The 19,834-nt window shown below is 39.4% G+C and overlaps 2 protein-coding genes and 1 long non-coding RNA gene across 3 annotated transcripts in view; 1 reads left to right on the top strand and 2 right to left on the bottom strand.

The window, feature by feature from the left end:
- Positions 1-2,851, bottom strand: part of TRMO (tRNA methyltransferase O) — a 14,239-nt gene extending 11,388 nt beyond the window's left edge. Inside the window, exon 1 of the mRNA XM_007114607.3 lies at positions 2,458-2,851. Coding sequence (XP_007114669.2) covers positions 2,458-2,593 — 136 coding nt within the window. The 5' untranslated portion in view covers positions 2,594-2,851. The remainder of the gene's footprint in view (positions 1-2,457) is intronic.
- LOC114486863 (uncharacterized) lies at positions 2,471-7,331 on the top strand. The gene is made up of 3 exons (XR_003681195.2): positions 2,471-2,550; positions 4,947-5,020; positions 7,245-7,331. It is a non-coding gene; the product is annotated as an uncharacterized lncRNA (long non-coding RNA).
- A 424-nt stretch (positions 7,332-7,755) lies between these two features.
- Positions 7,756-19,834, bottom strand: part of HEMGN (hemogen) — a 36,825-nt gene continuing 24,746 nt past the window's right edge. Inside the window, exons 2-5 of the mRNA XM_024126440.3 lie at positions 17,749-17,874; positions 15,918-16,011; positions 10,322-11,340; positions 7,756-7,831 (exon numbers count right to left, since the gene is read on the bottom strand). Of these exons, the coding sequence (XP_023982208.1) occupies positions 10,323-11,340; positions 15,918-16,011; positions 17,749-17,874 (1,238 nt within the window). The 3' untranslated portion in view covers positions 7,756-7,831; position 10,322. The remainder of the gene's footprint in view (positions 7,832-10,321; positions 11,341-15,917; positions 16,012-17,748; positions 17,875-19,834) is intronic.

Raw genomic sequence — 19,834 nt, 5'->3', positions numbered from 1 at the left:
GTTGCGGAGCACAGGCTCCGGACATGCAGGCTCAGCGGCCATGGCTCACGGGCCCAGCCGCTCCGCGGCATGTGGGATCCTCCCGGACCGGGGCACGAACCCGCGTCCCCTGCATCTGCAGGCGGACTCTCAACCACTGCGCCACCAGGGAAGCCCACAAGGAGAAATTTTTAAAGACCTTACACAGGCTTTTCCCTCAATTTAACAATATTACAACTACTAACCATATAATTTTAAAAAACCAACAAGTTATTAATGCAGAGGCTTTCTGTACACAAGTCTTATCAACAAGTCTTGTGCAGACAGAAACGTCCAGGTCCTTTTCACCTCTTGCCCGGACTATTAAATTACCCTTGTTATAATCTGTCTTCCCTCTGACAGTCCCTCCCCTCCTCAAAACACACTACCCCAGTCCTCCGGACTCTGAGTTCCTTACGTCTCGCGACTCTCTTTTTGTTTCCCACTATTAACAGATGTCATATTTTTTTTTAATTTAAATTTTTTTATTTTTGGCTGGGTTGGGTCTTCGTTGCTGCGCACAGGCTTTTCTCTAGTTGCGGCGAGCGAGGGCTACTCTTCCTTGCGTTTGTTTATTTATTTATTTATTATTTGGCTGTGCCGGGTCTTAGTTGTGGCATGTGGGATCTTTGTTGCCACGTGCGGGATCTTAGTCGCGGCATGCATGTGGGATCTAGTTCCCTGACCAGGGATCGAACCCTGGCCCCCTGCACTGTGACCACAGAGTCTTAACCAATGGACCACCAGGGAAGTCCCCCATCCAACACTTCTGACTTACGGATCCCGGACCCCATGCTCTGTAGACCTCTGAGCCCTGCTCTTTCCTGCCAGTCAAAATATCAGACCTGGGGCTTCTGTGGTGGCTCAGTGATTAAGAATCTGCCTGCCAATGCACGGGCACGGGCTCCAGCCCTGGTCCGGGAAGATCCCACATGCCACAGAGCAACTAAGCCCATGTGCCACAACTACTGAGCCTGCGTGACACAACTCCTGAAGCCTGCGTGCCTAGAGATTGTGCTCTGCAACGAGAAGACATCGCAATGAGAAGTCCACGCACCGCAACAAAGAGTAGCCCACTCGCCACAACTAGAGAAAGCCCACGTGCAACAACAAAGACCCAAAGCAGCCCAAAAAATAAATAATTAATTAATTTTTAAAAAACTATCAGACCTATAATCTGGCAGCATGCAACAATTTTTTTTAACAGGCACAACCATTGACCACGTAACAATACCTTTTAGAAATTCAAGTTAAACATTTAGAACATACACAAAGATTTTAGTTTCAAAACTTTCATTTAGAACAATGAAAACCAGCAATAACCTTAATGCCCAACAATAGGGAACTGGTTAAATAAGAGCACATCTATAAAACAAAATAGTGTGCAACTTCTCAAAATTAACATTATTAATTGCCATGGAAAGATTTTCATGAACCTTAAGTTTTGTTTTGTTTTTAATAAATGTAGAGCTAGGATTCAAATCAAGGTTTTGTTTTATTTTTTAAAATTTATTTATTTACTTTTGGCTGAGTTAGGTCTTCGCTACTGCGAGCCGGGGCAACTCTTCATTGCGGTGCACAGGCTTCTCATTGCAGTGGCTTCTCTTGCTGCGGAGCACGGGCTCTAGGTGCGAGGGCTTCAGCAGTTGTGGCTCGCAGGCTCTAGAGCGCAGGCTCAGTAGTTGTGGTGCACAGGCTTAGTTGCTCTGCAACATGTAGGAATCTTCCAGGACCAGGGCTCGAACCCGTGTCCCCTGCACTGGCAGGTGGATTCTTAACCACTGCGCCACCAGGGAAGTCCTTAAGTATTTTTTTGAAATTATAAAACAATGGTGTCGCATATCACCTCATGTTTCTAGTGTGAGGCACTGAAACTATTATGGAAAGTAGACACCAAGATATTAACAGTGGTTTTCTCTGGGTTATGGCCGACTACTTTCATCTTTTTTTCAATTTGCTTCCTCGGATTTCTAAAGTTAATATATTCTGCCCTAAAAACAGGGGTGAAAATAAAGAGAAACAAACTCATGCCATCTTTCAATGCCCAGTTTAAAACTATTTCCTACACTTCCTGCAGCACAGGTTGCTTCTCTCTTGTGGCATTAATCCCGAATCGGCCTAACACCTGCTGTATATATCCTATCTCTCATTTATGGGTGAGAACTCCCCAAGACAAAGACCGCTACACTGCACGTGGCTGTTCCGCCAAGACCAGGCCACCTTAGCTACCAAGAACAGAACAGGAGAGATGATGTCATCCAGCTCGCCTAAGACATATCACGTGGTGTCCTAAACACATGACCCGTGCCTTCCAATAATCAGGAAAAACGACCCACGTCCATTCTAGGTCTCGCATTTGCCGTCCCTGCCTGCAGTGAAGTCGGCTCCCTGCACTTAGGGCTCTTCGGAGTGCGGAACCTTCAGCCTCTTAGAAGTTACCTGTCTCCAGAGCCGGCTTTACGCACCCGCACGAGGTCGCTGTGGGTCGAGGGCCGGGCTCCTCCACGTCGCGCATGGCTAGTGGTCTCACAGGTGCCCACCCAACGCGTTCAAGCCTTCCGCTTCCGGTCTCCATGCATGGCGCCTGCGTAGTGCGGGAGAAGTGCGGCGCGCGGCGGGCAGCGCCGGAGGCCACCGCTAGGTGGCTGTTAGGTCCTGGATCCCTCGTTCCGCTTCTGAACGTGTGTCTGCTGCATCGCGCCCACCCCTTGCAGTTGCCCGCCCTTTCAGGGCAGTCAGAAGCTCCAAGTTACCACCCTTTCCAAGGGGGGTACGTCGATGAAGATTTATGCATAAAGATGTCTCTCTCGAAATAATAAGCAACCTACATATCCAGTGCATGACGCTAATTGTTAAATAAAAAGAATATGTATATACAATTATCACATAGCAAGATGATCAGATGTTATTAAACGTTAATTCTTGAATGGTGGGAATACACAGATGGTCATTTATACTTCTCTGTATGCTCCCATTTTTCCACAAGAAAAACGATGTTTTGTCAGAAAGGAACCCCAAGTAAACCTTATTTCAAATCTAATGGATGGGTAGCCCCACACCAAATTAACGGGTAAGAAGTGGGGACTGTTCCTGTGCTCCATACCTCATGAGAAATGAAGCGAGAATGAAACTGAGTCAACATGCCATACACATTGAGGGGATTGTAGTCGTTTCTGGGTAGCTCTAAAAAGTTGAGGGCCAAGAAGAGTCAGTTTTCATCCCATGCGAGGACCAGTTATCCCTGCACCGCTAGCCTGGGCTTTTACCCACTTACTTGTAACGTCATCTCTCACCTGTGTATTTATCAAGTTTCTCTGTATATATAATTCTACTTCTGAGCATTTTATCCTGTTGCTTCATGGGGGGAGGGGGGACATTCTGCCTGCAAAATAAATTATTCAAAACTGTAAAACTCCACAGATTGAAAAGCTTCAACAACCATGAAAAGCTGTTCCTAAATCTGTTCATTTGTCATGAACTAATAGACCACTAGCAGAAAGTAACCATCAGAAGGGGCCAAAGATTTAAAGAGAAGATTATGGGTTTTTGGTTTTTGTTTTGACATTTTGCGAAATTCAGCACACATTTTAATTTATACATGAGAAAAGGAAGTGTTCCAAAGGGTATGCATTTCAAGTTATTGCAGGTTATTTGTGAGAGAATTTCTGCATGTAAAACATGTTTAAATTTAACCAACAGTAGCGTGTCAGTGCATTTAAAATCATGACAAAAATAGAGAAGATTGTGGGTTTTAAAACAAAAACTTAAAAAATTGATGAAATTCATACACCTACGTGTTCTCTGATAGTTTTTTTCCACGTGAAAATTTGGAAAAGAATACCATTATTCTTTTTCGAGGAGGGAACAATTCTGGGCAGCTGATGAAACAAGAACAAGTTTGAGAACTACTGAGCTACTATACACGTTGTAAAACTGAGGCCGTAATAGCTGAAAATTGCCACTAGATGGGGGTGTTGCTAAAAGTGATAGTCGCTTAATTTGTGGACAGACTCCTGTAGAAAATGAGGTATTTTCCCTCCTGGCTTTAGATAACATATATAATGATAATCACGCCAAAAATATATTACCAAGTGTGACAAGCTCTGAAATGCAAAGCAGAATTGGAGACACTGATGAAGTAGATTGCTACTTCATTTAAAGGAAAAATTTCTCTTTATGGAAAACAGGAACTTAAATATGTAGCCCTTTCATTATATGATTTGAAGTTTCTATTATCCTGTCTGGAGGATATATGATTATATAAATAACCATTATATACGATTATTTGTAGTTTATGAGACAATCCTTTCTCTGGAGCTAGGACCTAGGAATCTGCCTTAAAAAAACCCGAATGATTCAAAGCAGGTGGTCATCTGTCTACACTTTGAGAAACACTACTCAGTGTAATGATTCTTAATCTTTCATTTGAGTGAAGGATACCTTTGAATATCAATTAAAGATTTGGATCTTCTCACACATCATATTAGATTTAATATCATAAGATTCATGGATTTTAAAGAACAACCATTCTACCCACGAGTGGAGGGTAGCACAAAGTAGGGCTAGATGGATTCTTGCAAAACCTTAATTCTATGACATCAAAGCTCTAAGCCAAGAAGAGAACTGGAATATTTTTAGATACACACTGGTGTTTGAATGAGAATAGTGAGAGAGCAGAGTTTGTATGTCTATATAGGGAGTGGGATAAGAAGGCAAGCAGAAAGGATCCTAAAAGGTAGAAAGAGAAGACCCCTCTTCCTCTAATGTACTATATTTCTTCAAATCATCTACTTCCTTATCTCTTTCACCTTTGTGCCCCTGTACATTGTACATATGCAAATCTCATAAGATTCATCTTAATGAAACACTTTTAGAACTTGAGGTTTCAGTTTACTCTTTTTTTCTCTAATCTTGACCCACCCTGGCAGGTAAAATTTAGACAAGATTTCCAAAGATTGAAAACCATCACAAAGAACACTGAGGAAGTTAGATGAGACTTTGGGTGAGTACGCATCCTCTCTGCAGTTATTCCCTCATCTGTAAAATGGGAATGATAATCACTGCCCAGCCTATTTCAAAGATTCTTGTGCAGATCAAATTTTAAAGAGTATGCTTGAAAGTACAAGTTCTGAAGTGCCATCCAGATGTAAGGGACTATCATATGGTGTGCTGTCCTCAATATTTCCTGTTACTTGAGTAATTCAAAGGGATATGAGTAATCATTGTTCAATTAATATATGCTGAGGGGGGAAATTTTATTGTGGGAGAGGGTGTGGCAAATAGGAGGGAAATAGCATTGTAACCTCCCACCATACCAGTGGTCCTCAACCCTAGCTGCACATTAGAATCATCTGGAGAGCCATTAAAATACTCTAAATCAGGGGTCCCCAACCCCCAGGCCATGGACCGGTACTGGTCCTCAGCCTGTTGGGAACCAGGCCGCACAGCAGGAGGTGAGCTGTGGGCAGGCGAGCCAGCGAAGCTTCATCTGCAGCTCCCCGTCGCTCCCATTACCTCCTGAACCATCCCCCGCCCTCCACGGAAAAATTGTCTTCCATGAAACCCATCCCTGGTGCCAAAAAGTTTGGGGACCACTGTTCTAAATGCAATGTTGTAGCCTAGATTGGATCCAGAAGCAGAAAAAAAGACATTAGCAGAAAAACTAATGAAATCCAAATAATATCTGTAGTTTAGTTAATGGTAATGTAACAATCTTAGTTTCTTAAGTTTTGATAAATGGGCCATGGTTATATGAGATAGTAACATTAGGGTAAACTGGGTGAGAGCTATATAGGAACTTCTGTACTATCTTTACAACTTTTATATAATTCTAAAATTATTCCTCAAAATTATTTAGAGCAAAAAACAATGTAAAAAAATAAATATGTCTTGATGTCACCCTAGATAGGTGAATCAGAATCCCTGGGGAGGTGCCTGGGCAACTGTGATTTTGAAATCTTCCCCAGTGGTTCTAATATATGGTGAGGGTTGAGAACCACTGTTCTACACCATGAATGCTTGAGAGACTGGGATCCTCTCTTGTTCTTCACTCTAGCCTAGTACCTAGCACAGTGCCTATATGGAGAGCTTGCATAGTTGTGCCCTTGCTGAACCATTTGCAGAAGTCTCCTTTATTTTGAGTCCTCTGTAATAACAGAATGAAAACTGAAAATAAACATCCCCTCAAAAATATTAGATTGGCCAAAAAGTTAGTTCGGGTTTTTCCGTAACATCTTACCGGGGTAGATTTTCAGACATCTTCCTGCCCAGAATAGTTTCTACTCCTGCCCCCAGTCTCTCGTCATTTTCAGTTAATCCTGACCATTATCACCAGATAAATATTCCTGAAATACTAAAACTGCCATCTCTTTGTTCAAAAGTCTTACTTAGTTCCCCATTACCTAAGTAAATAATATACATCTTAGTTAGGTAAGCAAAATTCGATACACTCCAATAATACAATAATTTTCAGCCTGCTAGCCTGCTATTCCACATGGACGCTGCATTAACTGTAGATTGCCTGCAGTTCTCTTGAACATGTCTTTAATTCACCCTTCTCTGTGTCACATACAATAATGCTGCTATCCTCACCTATATTACAAATCCTCTCCATCTTTCAAGGCTCCACTCGTGTAATTTTTTCGGGTCACTCCAGCAAAAAAGTGAGCATTCCCTCTGTTGTATCTTCTAATTCAAATGGCATTAGCATTACTATTTTCTTTTGTAATTATCTGTTTTCTGTTTTATTCCCCCACAAGACTAGATTAAACTCCTAGTGGGCAAGGACTATGTGTTATAGGTCTTCTAACCCTCACAGTGCTTACTATGATGCTGTCCACACAAACATGTGATAATGATTTAATGTACATTTTGCACAATTACAATGTATAAAAAGTAAAAATAGAAAATCAAAATTCAAATACACAACTACATTCATCACTCCAAAATATCTTTGAAGGAGTCCCAGAATAAGAATTGTTAAAATTGTTAAATTGTTAAAAGCCATCTGAAGCCTGAATAAGATTTTGATGCTATTGTTACATTAGTAATTGAACAAAGTTTATAAGAAAACTATATACTTCCTCAAATTTTAATTGTTCAGACTTAAAAATGGGAAAAGGGAGGGCTCAGTAATTTTCCCCTGAAAACAAACATTTATTTGACTAATTCTTCTTCTTTTTTTTTTTTTTTTTTTTTTTTTTTTTTGCGGTACGCGGGCCTCTCAGTGCTGTGGCCTCTCCCGTTGCAGAGCACAAGCTCCGGACACGCAGGCTCAGCGGCCATGGGCCTAACCGCTTCGCGGCATCTTCCCGGACCAGGGCACGAACCCGTGTCCCCTGCATCGCCAGGCGGACGCTCAACCACTACGCCACCAGGGAAGCCCTTATCTGACTAATTCTTAAGGGCAGGAAAATTGTTAAGCCTGTTCCCACCACTATCCTCTCCCTAATATATCTACACATACACACGCGTGCGCACTCATGGGCGTGCACACAGACACACACACACTAGCAGGATGTTGTCTATGTGGTAGAGCCTGAAAAATCACATTAGTTCTCTCTTTCAGATATGGTCTATATATGGGGGAAAAACCACTGTTAAAATATTAATGAATATTGTAGAGACTTCTACCATATTTTGAGAAAAACCACACATATAATGTACTAAAATGTGAATTTTGTTGGACAACTATGATGGTTGAACATTGTTAAAACAAAACAACTATAAATTTCATTTTCTGAGTGAATCTCTTGAGGAACGTTTGGAATTGCTGGTATCTCTGGTTCTTCTGCTTTGGGTTTTTCCTTCATTTCTGTAAAATAAAATAAAATACGAAAATACATTTAATAAATGGTATTGGGATGATTGGCTATCCACTTGGAGAAAAAAAACTCTACCTCACACTTTGCACAAAAACAAATCTCAGATGAATTAAAGATTTAAATATTCAGATACAGTAAGTGTTGTAGAAACAATAGAATATTCCTTTAATCTTAAGATTATAAAGGCCTTTCTAAGCAGACCACAGACCAGAAGCCATAAGGGAAAAGACTGACAGGTTTGAATCATTAAGAATTAAAATCGTGACAGGTTTGAATGACTAAAAACTAACATTAAAATTTTGTCATATAGAATGCCAAACTACTATAAACAAAGTTAAACCACAAACAACAACTAGAAAAATATTTACAACTTATATGTAGGTAAAGATTTAATAACTATTATTTAAAGAGATTTTTTAAATCAATCAAAAAGGTAGATATCCCAAATATAAAATGGAACAAGGATTCAAACAGGCAATTCTCAAAAGAAAAAAACTGAATTCATAATAATCATAAAAATATGCCTAGCAGCATTAGTCATAAAAAAGTGGGAATTAAAACAATTAGTTTTTTTTTTAACCTAGCATAGTAGGCATAGATTTTTAAAACAATCATGTGCAGTGTTGTCAAGGGCATGGGCAACAGGCACTTACATAAATTCTTGGTTTCTGTGTATTGCTACAACATTTTTGGAGACTAGTCTGACAGAATGTATCCAGACTTTAAATGCTGGTACACTTTGGCCCAGCAATTCAACTTCTAGGGATTTGTCCAAAGGAAGTAATCAGACCAACTTAAGCTTCCAGTGCCTTAGTTTCCTTATCTATAAAATAAGGATAATATTATTCATCCACTAGGGTTTTAACACTGAATAAAGTGATTCACATGAAATGTTTTAATACAGTGTCTGGCAGATAGAAAGTGCCAAATAAATGTTATTTAAATAAATGTTACTTCCAATGATGTTCATTGAACATTGCTGTAATAGTAAAACTTGGCAGTAATCTAAGTGTTCATCATTATAGGGATTGGTTGAATAAATTATTGTATGTATAATACTGTACAATTGTTACAAAAGATGTCATTAAGATGGCCACAATATATATTGTATGTGGAAAAAAAAGCAGGTTATAAAATGGAATGTATTGTATTGATACCATCTCATTTGTTAAAACAAAACAAAAACTTAACCTTGGGGATCAGAGATAGGAGATGGTATTATAGGGGTATTATAGTTATTACCATTAACAATATATAGGTATTATATATATAGGTATATATATTATATATACCTATATATACTAACTATATATAGGTATTATAGTTATTACCATTAACTATATTTTACTCTACAGTCACTTATATATTGCTTTAATTTATTATAATAAACATTTATAATTTATTATTATGACAATTTTACAATCAGCAAAAAGGTAGATATTTCCACTTGTTTGGTAAGACAAAGCCCAAAACAAAATAAGCATTAATTAATTGCCCATCTTAACCTTGCTGGGTTTAAAATGAAACTCTTAGAATCGGGCACTGTGTTGATTAGAGCTGCTTCTCCATCAGGGGACTCCTGTCAGTACAAGTAGTGCTTCATATGTGTGCTTTTACTGTAATTTTTTAAAAGGTATTTCCTCAAAACCTGTATTACTTGGAATACAATAACCCCAGGTTTTTGTTGCACTCATATTTTAGGAGAAAGAGAAGATAAGCTACCAAAGGGATTGCTTTAGAACACAATTCCCTGGGGATAGCTGTGGTCTGCTAGACAGCCCATTTCTTATACTGTGTACAGTAGTGCACAAAGAGAATCAAGGCTCTCAGTTATGTCCCCGAGACAAGTCAAACTGAAGAAAGGTCACATTATTTCTTAAATGCTATGCAGAAGAGAAAGCTTTTCAGGAGCAAATATTTAAATAGAAAGGGTTTGGGGTAAGCCTGGTAAGTCCTACAAGAACGAGTTCCCTATTCCCAGGATCATATTTTATGTCTTTGTATCTCCCTCGGTAGCTTGTACCATGAATTTACTTACCTTTAGTTTGCCAGGAAATTTTAATTTTCTAGAAAAAACTTTATTCACCAAGTTTTCTTGTTAATCTAAATGTAATTGTCCTTTAAAATATTTTGCACATAATTCACTCTATATGGGGTTCATTTTTCTTCACTGGCTAAAGTTTCCCAAAATGGATAGTATGTACAAGTACCCACTATACACACTTATAGTTTCAATGATTTTCTTTTAATTATATGGTAATATACCAAACAGATATTGGTTGAATGAAAAACATTTTTCACTTAAAACTAGACAAAGACATTGATGATACCCATTGAGATAACTGGGATAACCCAGGATTGTCAAAGAAGGCAATAAATCACTGCTCCAAGGAAGATAAACCTATCTGGTACTCTGATTATGAACAGGGAACACAAATAAGTGGCATGTCACTAGCTTGACCCCAATAAAAAAACCCTACCTCAAGGAAGAACATAAACATCCTTAGCATCTTCCTGGTGTGCTTTAGGATCCTGGTCTTGGGGCCCAGCTGTTTCTTGGTACAGTTCTAGAAAGCATTCTTCAGGCACATCCTTATCTTTATATGTCTTAGTAGAGAGGTCTTCAGGCCCAGCTGTTTCTTGGTATATTTCAGGTGAATATTCTTCAGACCCAGGTGTTTCTTGGTATATTTCAGGTGAATATTTTTCAGGAGCAGGTGTTTCTTGGATTGTTTTATGAGAGGGGGCTTTAGACACAGAAATTTCTTTATATGTTTTATGAGAAAAGTGGTCAGGTTCAACTGTCTCTTGGTATGTTTTTATAGAAAGCTCTTTAGGCACAGCTATTTCTTGTGTTTTAGGAACAAAATTTTCAGTCTCAGCTATTCCTTGACCTAGTTCAGAATGGTGTTCCTCAGGTTCAGCTCTTTTTTGGTATGTCTCAAGAGTGTAGCCTTTAGGCACATCTGGTTTGGGGTATGCTTCAAGTGGGCATCCTTCCAGGTCAGCTATATCTTCAGATGTTTTAGAAGAAAGGGCTTTGGCTGCAGCGGTTTCTTGGCACATTTTAAGAGAGAGGTCTTCAGGTTGAGCCACATCATGGCGCATTTTGGAAGGACGGTCTTGAAATACAGCTATTTCTTGGCACATTTTAGGAGAGAGGTCTTCAGATTCAGCCATATCTTGGCGTATTTCAGAAGGGTGGTTTTGTACTGCTGTTTCTTGGTATTCAGAAGAGTTTTCCTGATGGATAATGCTTTCTTGACCTATTTCAGAAAAATGTTTCTTGGGCACAACTCTTTGCGTGGAGGCTACCGGAAGGAGAGCTTCGTTCACACTCCTGGGCGGTTCAGTTTCTTTCTCTGTAGGTGCTGGTGCTTTCTCCATCATTTCCTTTTCTAATTGTGACAGAGGCTCCACCTTCGTTTCTGTATTTTGTTGTCTCTTTCTGCCTCTTTCACTTCTTTTTCCTGTTCTCTGCCGCTTGTGTTTTTTCTCTCTATAGAGAAATCAGAATTAGTGTCAGCAACAGAGCTCCAGAATTCAAATAAACGTTTGGTAATAACAGTCCCAGGACACCCACTGCCTTGTTGCACGACCTTGAACAAGTCACTTAATCTCTCTCTGGGCCTCAGTCTCCTTGTTTGTAAAATGAAGAAGCAGTTCTAGATGCTCTCAATTATCAGGAGAGGAAATGACCCTCAGGACTTTTTGTCTTTGATGCCTTGCTCAACAGGAACCTTCTTGGTGAGTGTAGCGTGTGTGTGTGTGTGTGTGTGTGTGTGTGTGTGTGTGTGTACGCGTTTGAGAGCATATACTTAAAGTTTGGTTATGGAAAATGTATCGTTGATGTTATAAATCAATAGACTGGCATTCTTGTTTATATACTAGTCTCTTTGGGTTTAGTCTATGTGAATTCATTTCTCTATACCCTGGGTAAACTGATATGATTGTGTTCCTAGATCTGCAATGCAGGCCTGCTCCTCACCTGTGCAGCCTGCAGGTGAATGATGTATATGGCTTGCTTATCTAATACGGTGTCTTGTGTAAAGCAGGCTAAGTGGCCAAAGCTGGGTCCAAAGCTCCAAAGCTGCAAAAACACTTCCCTGAGGTAAAGCAGCTTGGTGGAAAGGCACGAGTGGTCATATTATACCTACTCTGAACCAATAGCTAAAGATCTAGAAGATGAGAGGATATGCATGGGTATGGCAACCAATGACAAATTGTTAGGTACTGCAAATGTATCCAAATACAGATGGCTAATATAGATGGACTTGGGGGAAGAAAAAGGTACTGTAAATAAGCATTTCATCATTTTTCTAAACCTATTGAAATTCTGTTTCATGCTACCTGCCCTGTGGAGACTTCCCCAACAGACCACAGGGCTGAAATGCTCTCCCTGCTTACCACTCCTATAGGATTTATTATTAGGATTATGCTTAAGGTAAAGAACATAGGCTGCCTCATCCTGTAGTTATTTCTGGAGAAACCCTATTTCTTTTAGTAAACAAGACAGTCTTTGGAGATAAAACCAGTGTTTTTTACACCTATGCAGTGCTCGCAGTTCCTTGTACACTTAAAAAATGTATACCCTATTCTACCTTTGTGTGTTTGAAAATTTCCATAATTAAATTTTTTTAAAGGTTGTCTCATCAAAACCAGTTTGAAGTCAATATAAAAAAGGTACATATTGGGGCTTCCCTGGTGGCGCAGTGGTTGAGAGTCCGCCTGCCGATGCAGGGGACACGGGTTCGTGCCCCGGTCCGGGAAGATCCCACATGCCGTGGAGCGGCTGGGCCCGTGAGCCATGGCCGCTGAGCCTGCGCGTCCGGAGCCTGTGCTCCGCAATGGGAGAGGCCACAACAGTGAGAGGCCCGCGTACCGCCAAAAAAAAAGGTACATATTGTAATAGTACAGTTTAAAATAAATATTAAAAATAATATAGAAGGTAAAAATGATATGGTACCTCAGCATTTGGAAGTTTAATTCCAAGTAACCAAGGTAACAAGATAAATTATAAAGTCCTTATTGTCAGATTTTAAAAAGATGATGTATGTGAATTCTTCAGGCAACATTATTATCCTAGAAATTAAATCCTAAATAATTTGTTAGATAGATCTCTATATGAGGGAAATCTGAGTAATGTTCCATGTTCTTCCTGGTAGTTTCTCAAAAGATACAAATATATCTGTGTGGCCTAAAATTTAATCTGTACTCTGTCACTTATCAGCTATGTGATCATGGGCAAGTCACTTAAACTCTCTATGCCTTGATTTCTTCACGGGTAAAATGGAGTAAATAGTATCTGCCCAACCTCATGTGGTTGTTCTAAGAATTGCATGTAATAACTTATATGAATGAATCATCCAGATAGAAACTAGTACTCTTATATAAATATCAGAAATATACATATATATATATGGTGCTTCCTATATGCCAGGCACTGTTTTAAGTAATTCACTTATTCTGTTATCTCATATAGTCTTCACATCAACTTATGAGGTAGATACTATTATTATCTCCATTTTGCAGATGAAAAAACTGAAGCACAGAGAAGTTGAATAACTTGTCCAAGGTGAAATAGCTAAGAAGTAAGGGAGCCACTCTTCAAATCTAGTCATTTAGCCATCTGGCTTTAGCAGCCAGGCTCTTAACTATTACACTCTACCGCTTCTCTCTGGAACTAAGGTTTCACTGTGTAGAATGTTGCAGTGAGGACAGCCCTCAGTAGTATAGATATGCGTCACAACAGCAAGGCCGGCCAGCTGCCAAGAGGCTCACCAAGGTTCCACCTACTCCAGTGACTTCTTCAGCCTTGCCCCCAACACCCAAACCAATGAGCACAGAAGCCCAATTCTATGAATATACTGAAACCAGCTCCATTTCTAGGGTCAGAGCTCATCAACCAGCTCAAAGAGATTGATATGTAAACCTAAAGACCAATTTTTTTTTTTTTTGTGGTATGCGGGCCTCCCTCTTCCGCGGCCTCTCCCGTTGCGGAGCACAGGCTCCGGACGCGCAGGCCCAGCGGCCATGGCTCACGGGCCCAGCCGCTCCGCGGCATGTGGGACCCTCCCAGACCGGGGCGCGAACCCGGTTCCCCTGCATCGGCAGGCGGACGCGCAACCACCGCGCCACCAGGGAAGCCCCCTAAAGACCAATTTTTAAATGAACAGTGAGAAATGCAAAGTCACAATGCTTGAGCTGACAAACGAATACACTCTCTCTGTAGCAAGTACTTGGGAAGGCAAGTAATGATCAGAAGGTTGCTTGGTGAGTAAGGAATTAGGGGAACTAATTGTGTGTTCTTCAACAGAGTCACCTGCCAGAGGACTTGAGTACAGAAGTTTCTGCTATAACATGTATGAATTCCTGAAAACCTCACTTTCTGAAAAATCATGCAGTAAAAGTGACAGTGCTTATGGGGAAAAAATAAAGTTGGGGCAAATGACTCAAATCCTATGCAACTTTTTAACACTAGCATAAACTGTAATTGGGACAGGGGAGAGATAACTTGGATAGTGCAGACAAGCAGCTTACTATGGCTGGAGGCTGCCTCGGGGATGGTAAAAATGCACAAAAGCAACAGTGTAAATGCAGGCTTTCAGTGCTGAGATTATGCAAATAAGGGTGTTCTGAGCCAGCACGGCTGCCAATAAGTTGAGCACAGGAGGAAGTGCAACCTGCTATATGTGGAGATGTCCAATGTCCTTCTCTGGGGAAGAAGCCCCGGATGCAGGCTGAAAAGGATCCTGTCTATACAGCAGCCAAGCTGAAGGCTTTTTCCTTTCCTGTGAAGGTTTTAACTCTATTCCCACTATTCTGGCTTCTTTTAAGTAGGAAGAATTATGAACTAACACAACTTCCACATTATACTGACATCATTCTCCTATTTACCAATCATATGTGAGCTAACTGGTATTGTAGAACATGTGTTGTTGCAGAACAGACGATACTCAGGCCACAGTGGGAATAGGTACTTAAAACATCTCCACTGTACGTTTTTTTAAAAAATGATGCCAAGAAAAATGTATACCTATGTTTTTTTGGGTTTTTTTTCACAAAGCAGAGCCCGGCCCTGTGAAAAATGTATACCTATGTCATTTTTGCCATTGAAGGAAACATTTCTACAGTAAAGAAGAAATACACATCTAAATCTTAATCAAAAATATTTTAAAGAAGAGTGCTTAGATCAGTGGTTCTCAACTGGGAGCATTTTACCTCCTCTCCCCTGACCCCAGGAGACATTTAACAAGGTCTGGAGACATTTTTGGTTGTCACGATGGGGAGGGGAGAGTCCTGTGGGTTTCTAGAGGCCAGTGGTGCTGCTAAGCATCTTCAATGCACAGGACAGCCTCCCACACAAAGAAGTCTCCTACCCACAGCATTAATAACACCAGCTTTGAGAAACCCTGGCTCAGATGGATGCTGTACTTTGGCTCCTTGGGCTCCCCTTTTCTATTTCCAAGCAGGCAATACCTCTGTTTTCACAGTTATATTCTAAATGGTGCAGTTAGATGCTGCCTAATTTATAGTCATGTTCATGTACTCCCTTCCTGAGATTACATACAGCTGACTTTGGACACTTAGGAACTCTCAAACTCTCCCATCACTCATTTACAGACAGTGCTTTGGTGTACTCCATGGAGAGTTAACTACACTCATTCAAGAAGAATTTCACTAATAGAAAGCTTGGAGAACAAACTTGGGGGTCTTCTCAATGGTGTCTCCCGCTCCCAACAGATACTTCTATGGTTATATTACTAGGGTGGTTGAACACCAGGCCTCTCTACAATATACATAATTTGATCACCTGGTACTGTAATTAAAAGAGACCATAATAAATAAGATTCTGTTCCCATCACTTTACTAGATGGGTGACTTTAGGCAAGAGAGTTAACATTCAGAGACTTGGTTTCTTTCTTTTTTTTTTTTTTGTAAAATAAGGATAACAGCTCCCAATTTATGGGATTTTTTGAAAGATGAAATATAGTGTGTAAAAATGCTCAGCACCACTTGACAAGTAGCATATGCTAGATAAATATCAGTTCCTTTCCCCTTGCAGCAATACCATACCCAAATTGCCATTGTGAAGTTTGCTTTTCCTGTGCTTCAGCTTTTCTTTTTCTGAGTTGCTCTCTGTTTCTTAAACTCCAAGTTCCAATGACTTCTGTAGGATCAAAATGAAAGTTATGGGAGATAGTGATGAATTGTGGCATTAACAGGAAAAGAGTCCTATAGAAAAAAGGTAGAATCCCTTTACTGGGTGTGTAAGTTTTTCTCCTAGCCTTTTGAGGACAAGAACTATATCTTATTTATTCTTGTGCCTCTGAAGAATGCCTGGGAGCAAACATTTGGTCAACATTTTTTAAATGAAAAGGTCAGTATTTGTACATAAGTGTGCTACCAACCTATTAATTTTTTCAAAATAGTGTACATATTGTACAAACATAAAAGAAAAAAATCAGCCATGTTCTGCCATCCTATAACCTGTTTTCATTTTATTCCTCGTATTCATCTAGTCCCTATATTAAACAAAGTTGTAATGATGGCATACCACAGTTTTATCATTTATTAACCTGATACATCAAAAATATATTCCATCATCTCGTCCTCATAATTATAACTTTAGCAGCTACATGATACCTAATCGAGTTGATGTATTCTCATTTATCCACTCATTCCACTCGTATTGAACATTTAGGTTGTTGCCAGTTATTTTTTTTGCCATTGTGGATCAAATTATAATAAATATTTCATGTACACAGCTTTTTTTCTTTTGTATATTTTTCCTTTGGATGATGTTTCTCCAGTTTCTCTGGAATATTAAAGTTATTATCAAGAAAGGTTCTGTTGCCATCCAAGTTTGTGAAAAGTTAACGTTGGGTCTTTGATGTAGAACTTCTTAGAGACTATAGAATGATTTCAAATTTGCACCGGGACCCCCCAAAAGAGAAAATGCCCCTTGGACCGTGGCATCTTTTGTTTTTAGGACAGAAGTCCTTAATGGTGAACTTGGATGGGGGAACATTATACTTTTATTTTTACCAATCTTTAATTTAAATGACCATTTCCTTCAATTATGAATGTAGGTAGCAAACCACGGTAGTTTTAGCAGTGTGTGATTTTGTCACAAAAAGAAATTACAGATTTTCTTCATATAACATTACAGTTATTGCAGATACCTTAAAATATCATTTATTTGAGATGATATATTTGATTTGATACAGTGGTAATTAGATCCACCACTGGATCTTGTTATTTAATGCATATATAAATAAGCACATGTATTATTATATCATAGTTTTTTGTTTTGATAACTTATCTTAATATAATTGCTTCGTTTATAATCCTATGTATTTAATTTTATGTATTTAGACTTCTTAGTCTAAGAAGGGGTCTAGAGGTTCATCAGAATGCCAGAGGGATCCATGGCATTAAAAAGTTTTAAATCACTGCCTCAAGGCCTAGGGTTCTGCAAAAGCAGCAAAAATGCTACTTTAGGATAGATCCAAAGACTAAGATTAGTGAGTCAAAAGAATAAACACTATTATAGTTCTTGCTACTTATTGCCAGATCCCTTTCCAAAAGTTTCACTATATTTACGCTACCAAAGAAGTATATGATTGTACTTGTTTTACCACAACTATCTGGTATTGGGTATTTTCGTTAGCTTTCATTTATATATATTATTAATAATTTATTTATTATTTCCTTGTGTTTCTCTGGCTTATTAGAATCTTAGTGCTAGAAGGCACCTCAGAAAGTTATATAGCCCCAATTCTTCCATTCTAATATATGAACGTATCCAATTATGCCCCTTTTTTGCCAGAGCCATAAAAAGAGGAAAATAATCATAGTCCAATCCTTCCCAACAGCCACTACCTCTTAAGGTCCCTTTCATTACCTGGAACATGGGTCTCTTCTTGATGAGGATCAGGTGTCTGATGAAGCATCCAGTGAGGCTGGTCCTTTCCCAAATCCATCTTGCTGCAATACCTTCCTGCTGTTTGGTCTGACTTCCACAAGAACCCTTTTTTAAAATGTCAAAAGTAACTAACAGTTAACAACACACACATACCCGAGTTCACGTGTCACTTGACTTTCTGCCTAAAAGTTTTATCTAGTTGGACCACAGCTGCTGGCTACTTCTACTTTCTTTATCATACTGCACAGGTGTGAGCAGGGGGCATAGCTGGTGCTATGTCCTCCTCCACCATAGTGGCTAGTTATACAGGCAGCCCTGCAGCCACAGGCTGGCACGTCACAGCCTCCGGTATGGCAGTCATTTGGCTCTGCTAAGAAGTGCCTGAGTCCAGTGTTCCTTTTTACATACAGAGGTGGCATAGTATAGGAAGAACACCAAGTCTAGCACCTAACCAGCTCGATGTCCTTGAACAAATCACTTCCCCTTTTCGTGACTATCCTTCCTCATTTGCAAAGTGGGTGAATAATTCCTGACTTGCCCACCTCACACAGTTCTTGTGAAAGTGAATATTATGAATGTGAAAATTATGAAGATGTGAAATTAATCTTATATTGTTTTCCTGCATGTGGCATTTTTTCATCTTAACCCGATGCAAAGTAATGGAAAGTCTTGCTGTTAGACTTAGATAATAGACATAAAGAACTAAATTAGGAATTCAAAGCAAATTTGAACCCTCTTCTGTTCACCTGATCATTCACAAGTGACTCAAGATAACTAGTGAAATCCACTGTGACCCATCCAGGGAAGGTCAAAAAGCATTTCTTAATGAAAATATCAGCACATTATGTCACAGAAATTAAGTTGAAACCAAAGGAATCACCCGTCTTCAATCGGTCACCCGATTTGTGAAGGCAAAGAGGCACAGAGGATCAGGATTGTTCACCAAGGAAAGGAACACTGACCACCTCCTATTACAGGCAAACAGTCTGTGAGATGCAGGGTTTAACACTGTATCTGGAGTCAGATACTGAAGTGAAGAGAGTTTGAATTCCAGTGTTGCCACATTCCCTAATTCAGTCACCTTAGGCCACTTAGTCTTGGAGCCAGTTTACCTACCTACAATATGGGACAATATTGGTATGTACCTTCTGAGGTTATTGGGATGACTGAATGAAATAATGCATTTCATATGTGCCTGTCATATTGAATACATGGTGCCTAGCATATTCAACCTGCTTAGTAAGTGTTAGCTGCTGTTATTAGTAATAAAAATATAGTGACAAGATTTTGGTAAGTCAAGTCACAGTTTAAATGCACTAAAGAACTCAGAGAAAACCTGAAGGGAATCCTTTATGAAGAGAAAACCTTTATGTGAATAGATGCCCTCTACTTCCATAGACTCTTAAGGCATTAGCATCTCCTCCTAAACCATCTAGTCCCTCCCCCTATTTTATACACAGAGACATTGAGAACCAAGGAAGGGAAAGATTTACCTGCCCCAAATTTTCTTACTTACTGGTGGCACCACATCTTACTGATTATAAGATGGGTCATCTTGTTATGCTTGATCTTACCTGAGTATGAAAATGTATGTGTGATGTGAACATATGAGAGAAGCAGGTTTTTCAAACATACTGAAAAATATTGAGAATTATATAACAAGCACTCAAGGGCTTACCACCAAAACTTAATGTGATATCTAATTACTAGATCCTAAGCTCTAGCTTTAAGTTCCTCGGTTCCCCAGTCTTTCTTGTAAGCTAATCTCTACCTAAAAATTCAGATAACTCCAGGGAGTCCCTATTCCAAGAAGTCCTATAGGGAATGGAAAGTGTAACTTGCAATTTATCTCATGACAATTTTTGGATTTTCAGATACAGGGTTTTAAAAACTCAAATACAAACTAAAGTAGCCTTGAAAATTATAAAACAGGAGTGTTTTATCATTTAAACTGGCATTTTAAATTAGTCACTTTATTTGATAAGTTTTAATTCTTACTGATTAGGTTATTTCTTATGATAATGAAATAAGATAACCTTTTAGAATACTTCTAGGATGCCTTACA

The sequence above is a fragment of the Physeter macrocephalus genome, chromosome 9, assembly GCF_002837175.3.
Source record: "Physeter macrocephalus isolate SW-GA chromosome 9, ASM283717v5, whole genome shotgun sequence".
NCBI lineage: Eukaryota > Metazoa > Chordata > Mammalia > Artiodactyla > Physeteridae > Physeter > Physeter macrocephalus.
This window is presented reverse-complemented; position numbering and strand designations above follow the sequence as displayed.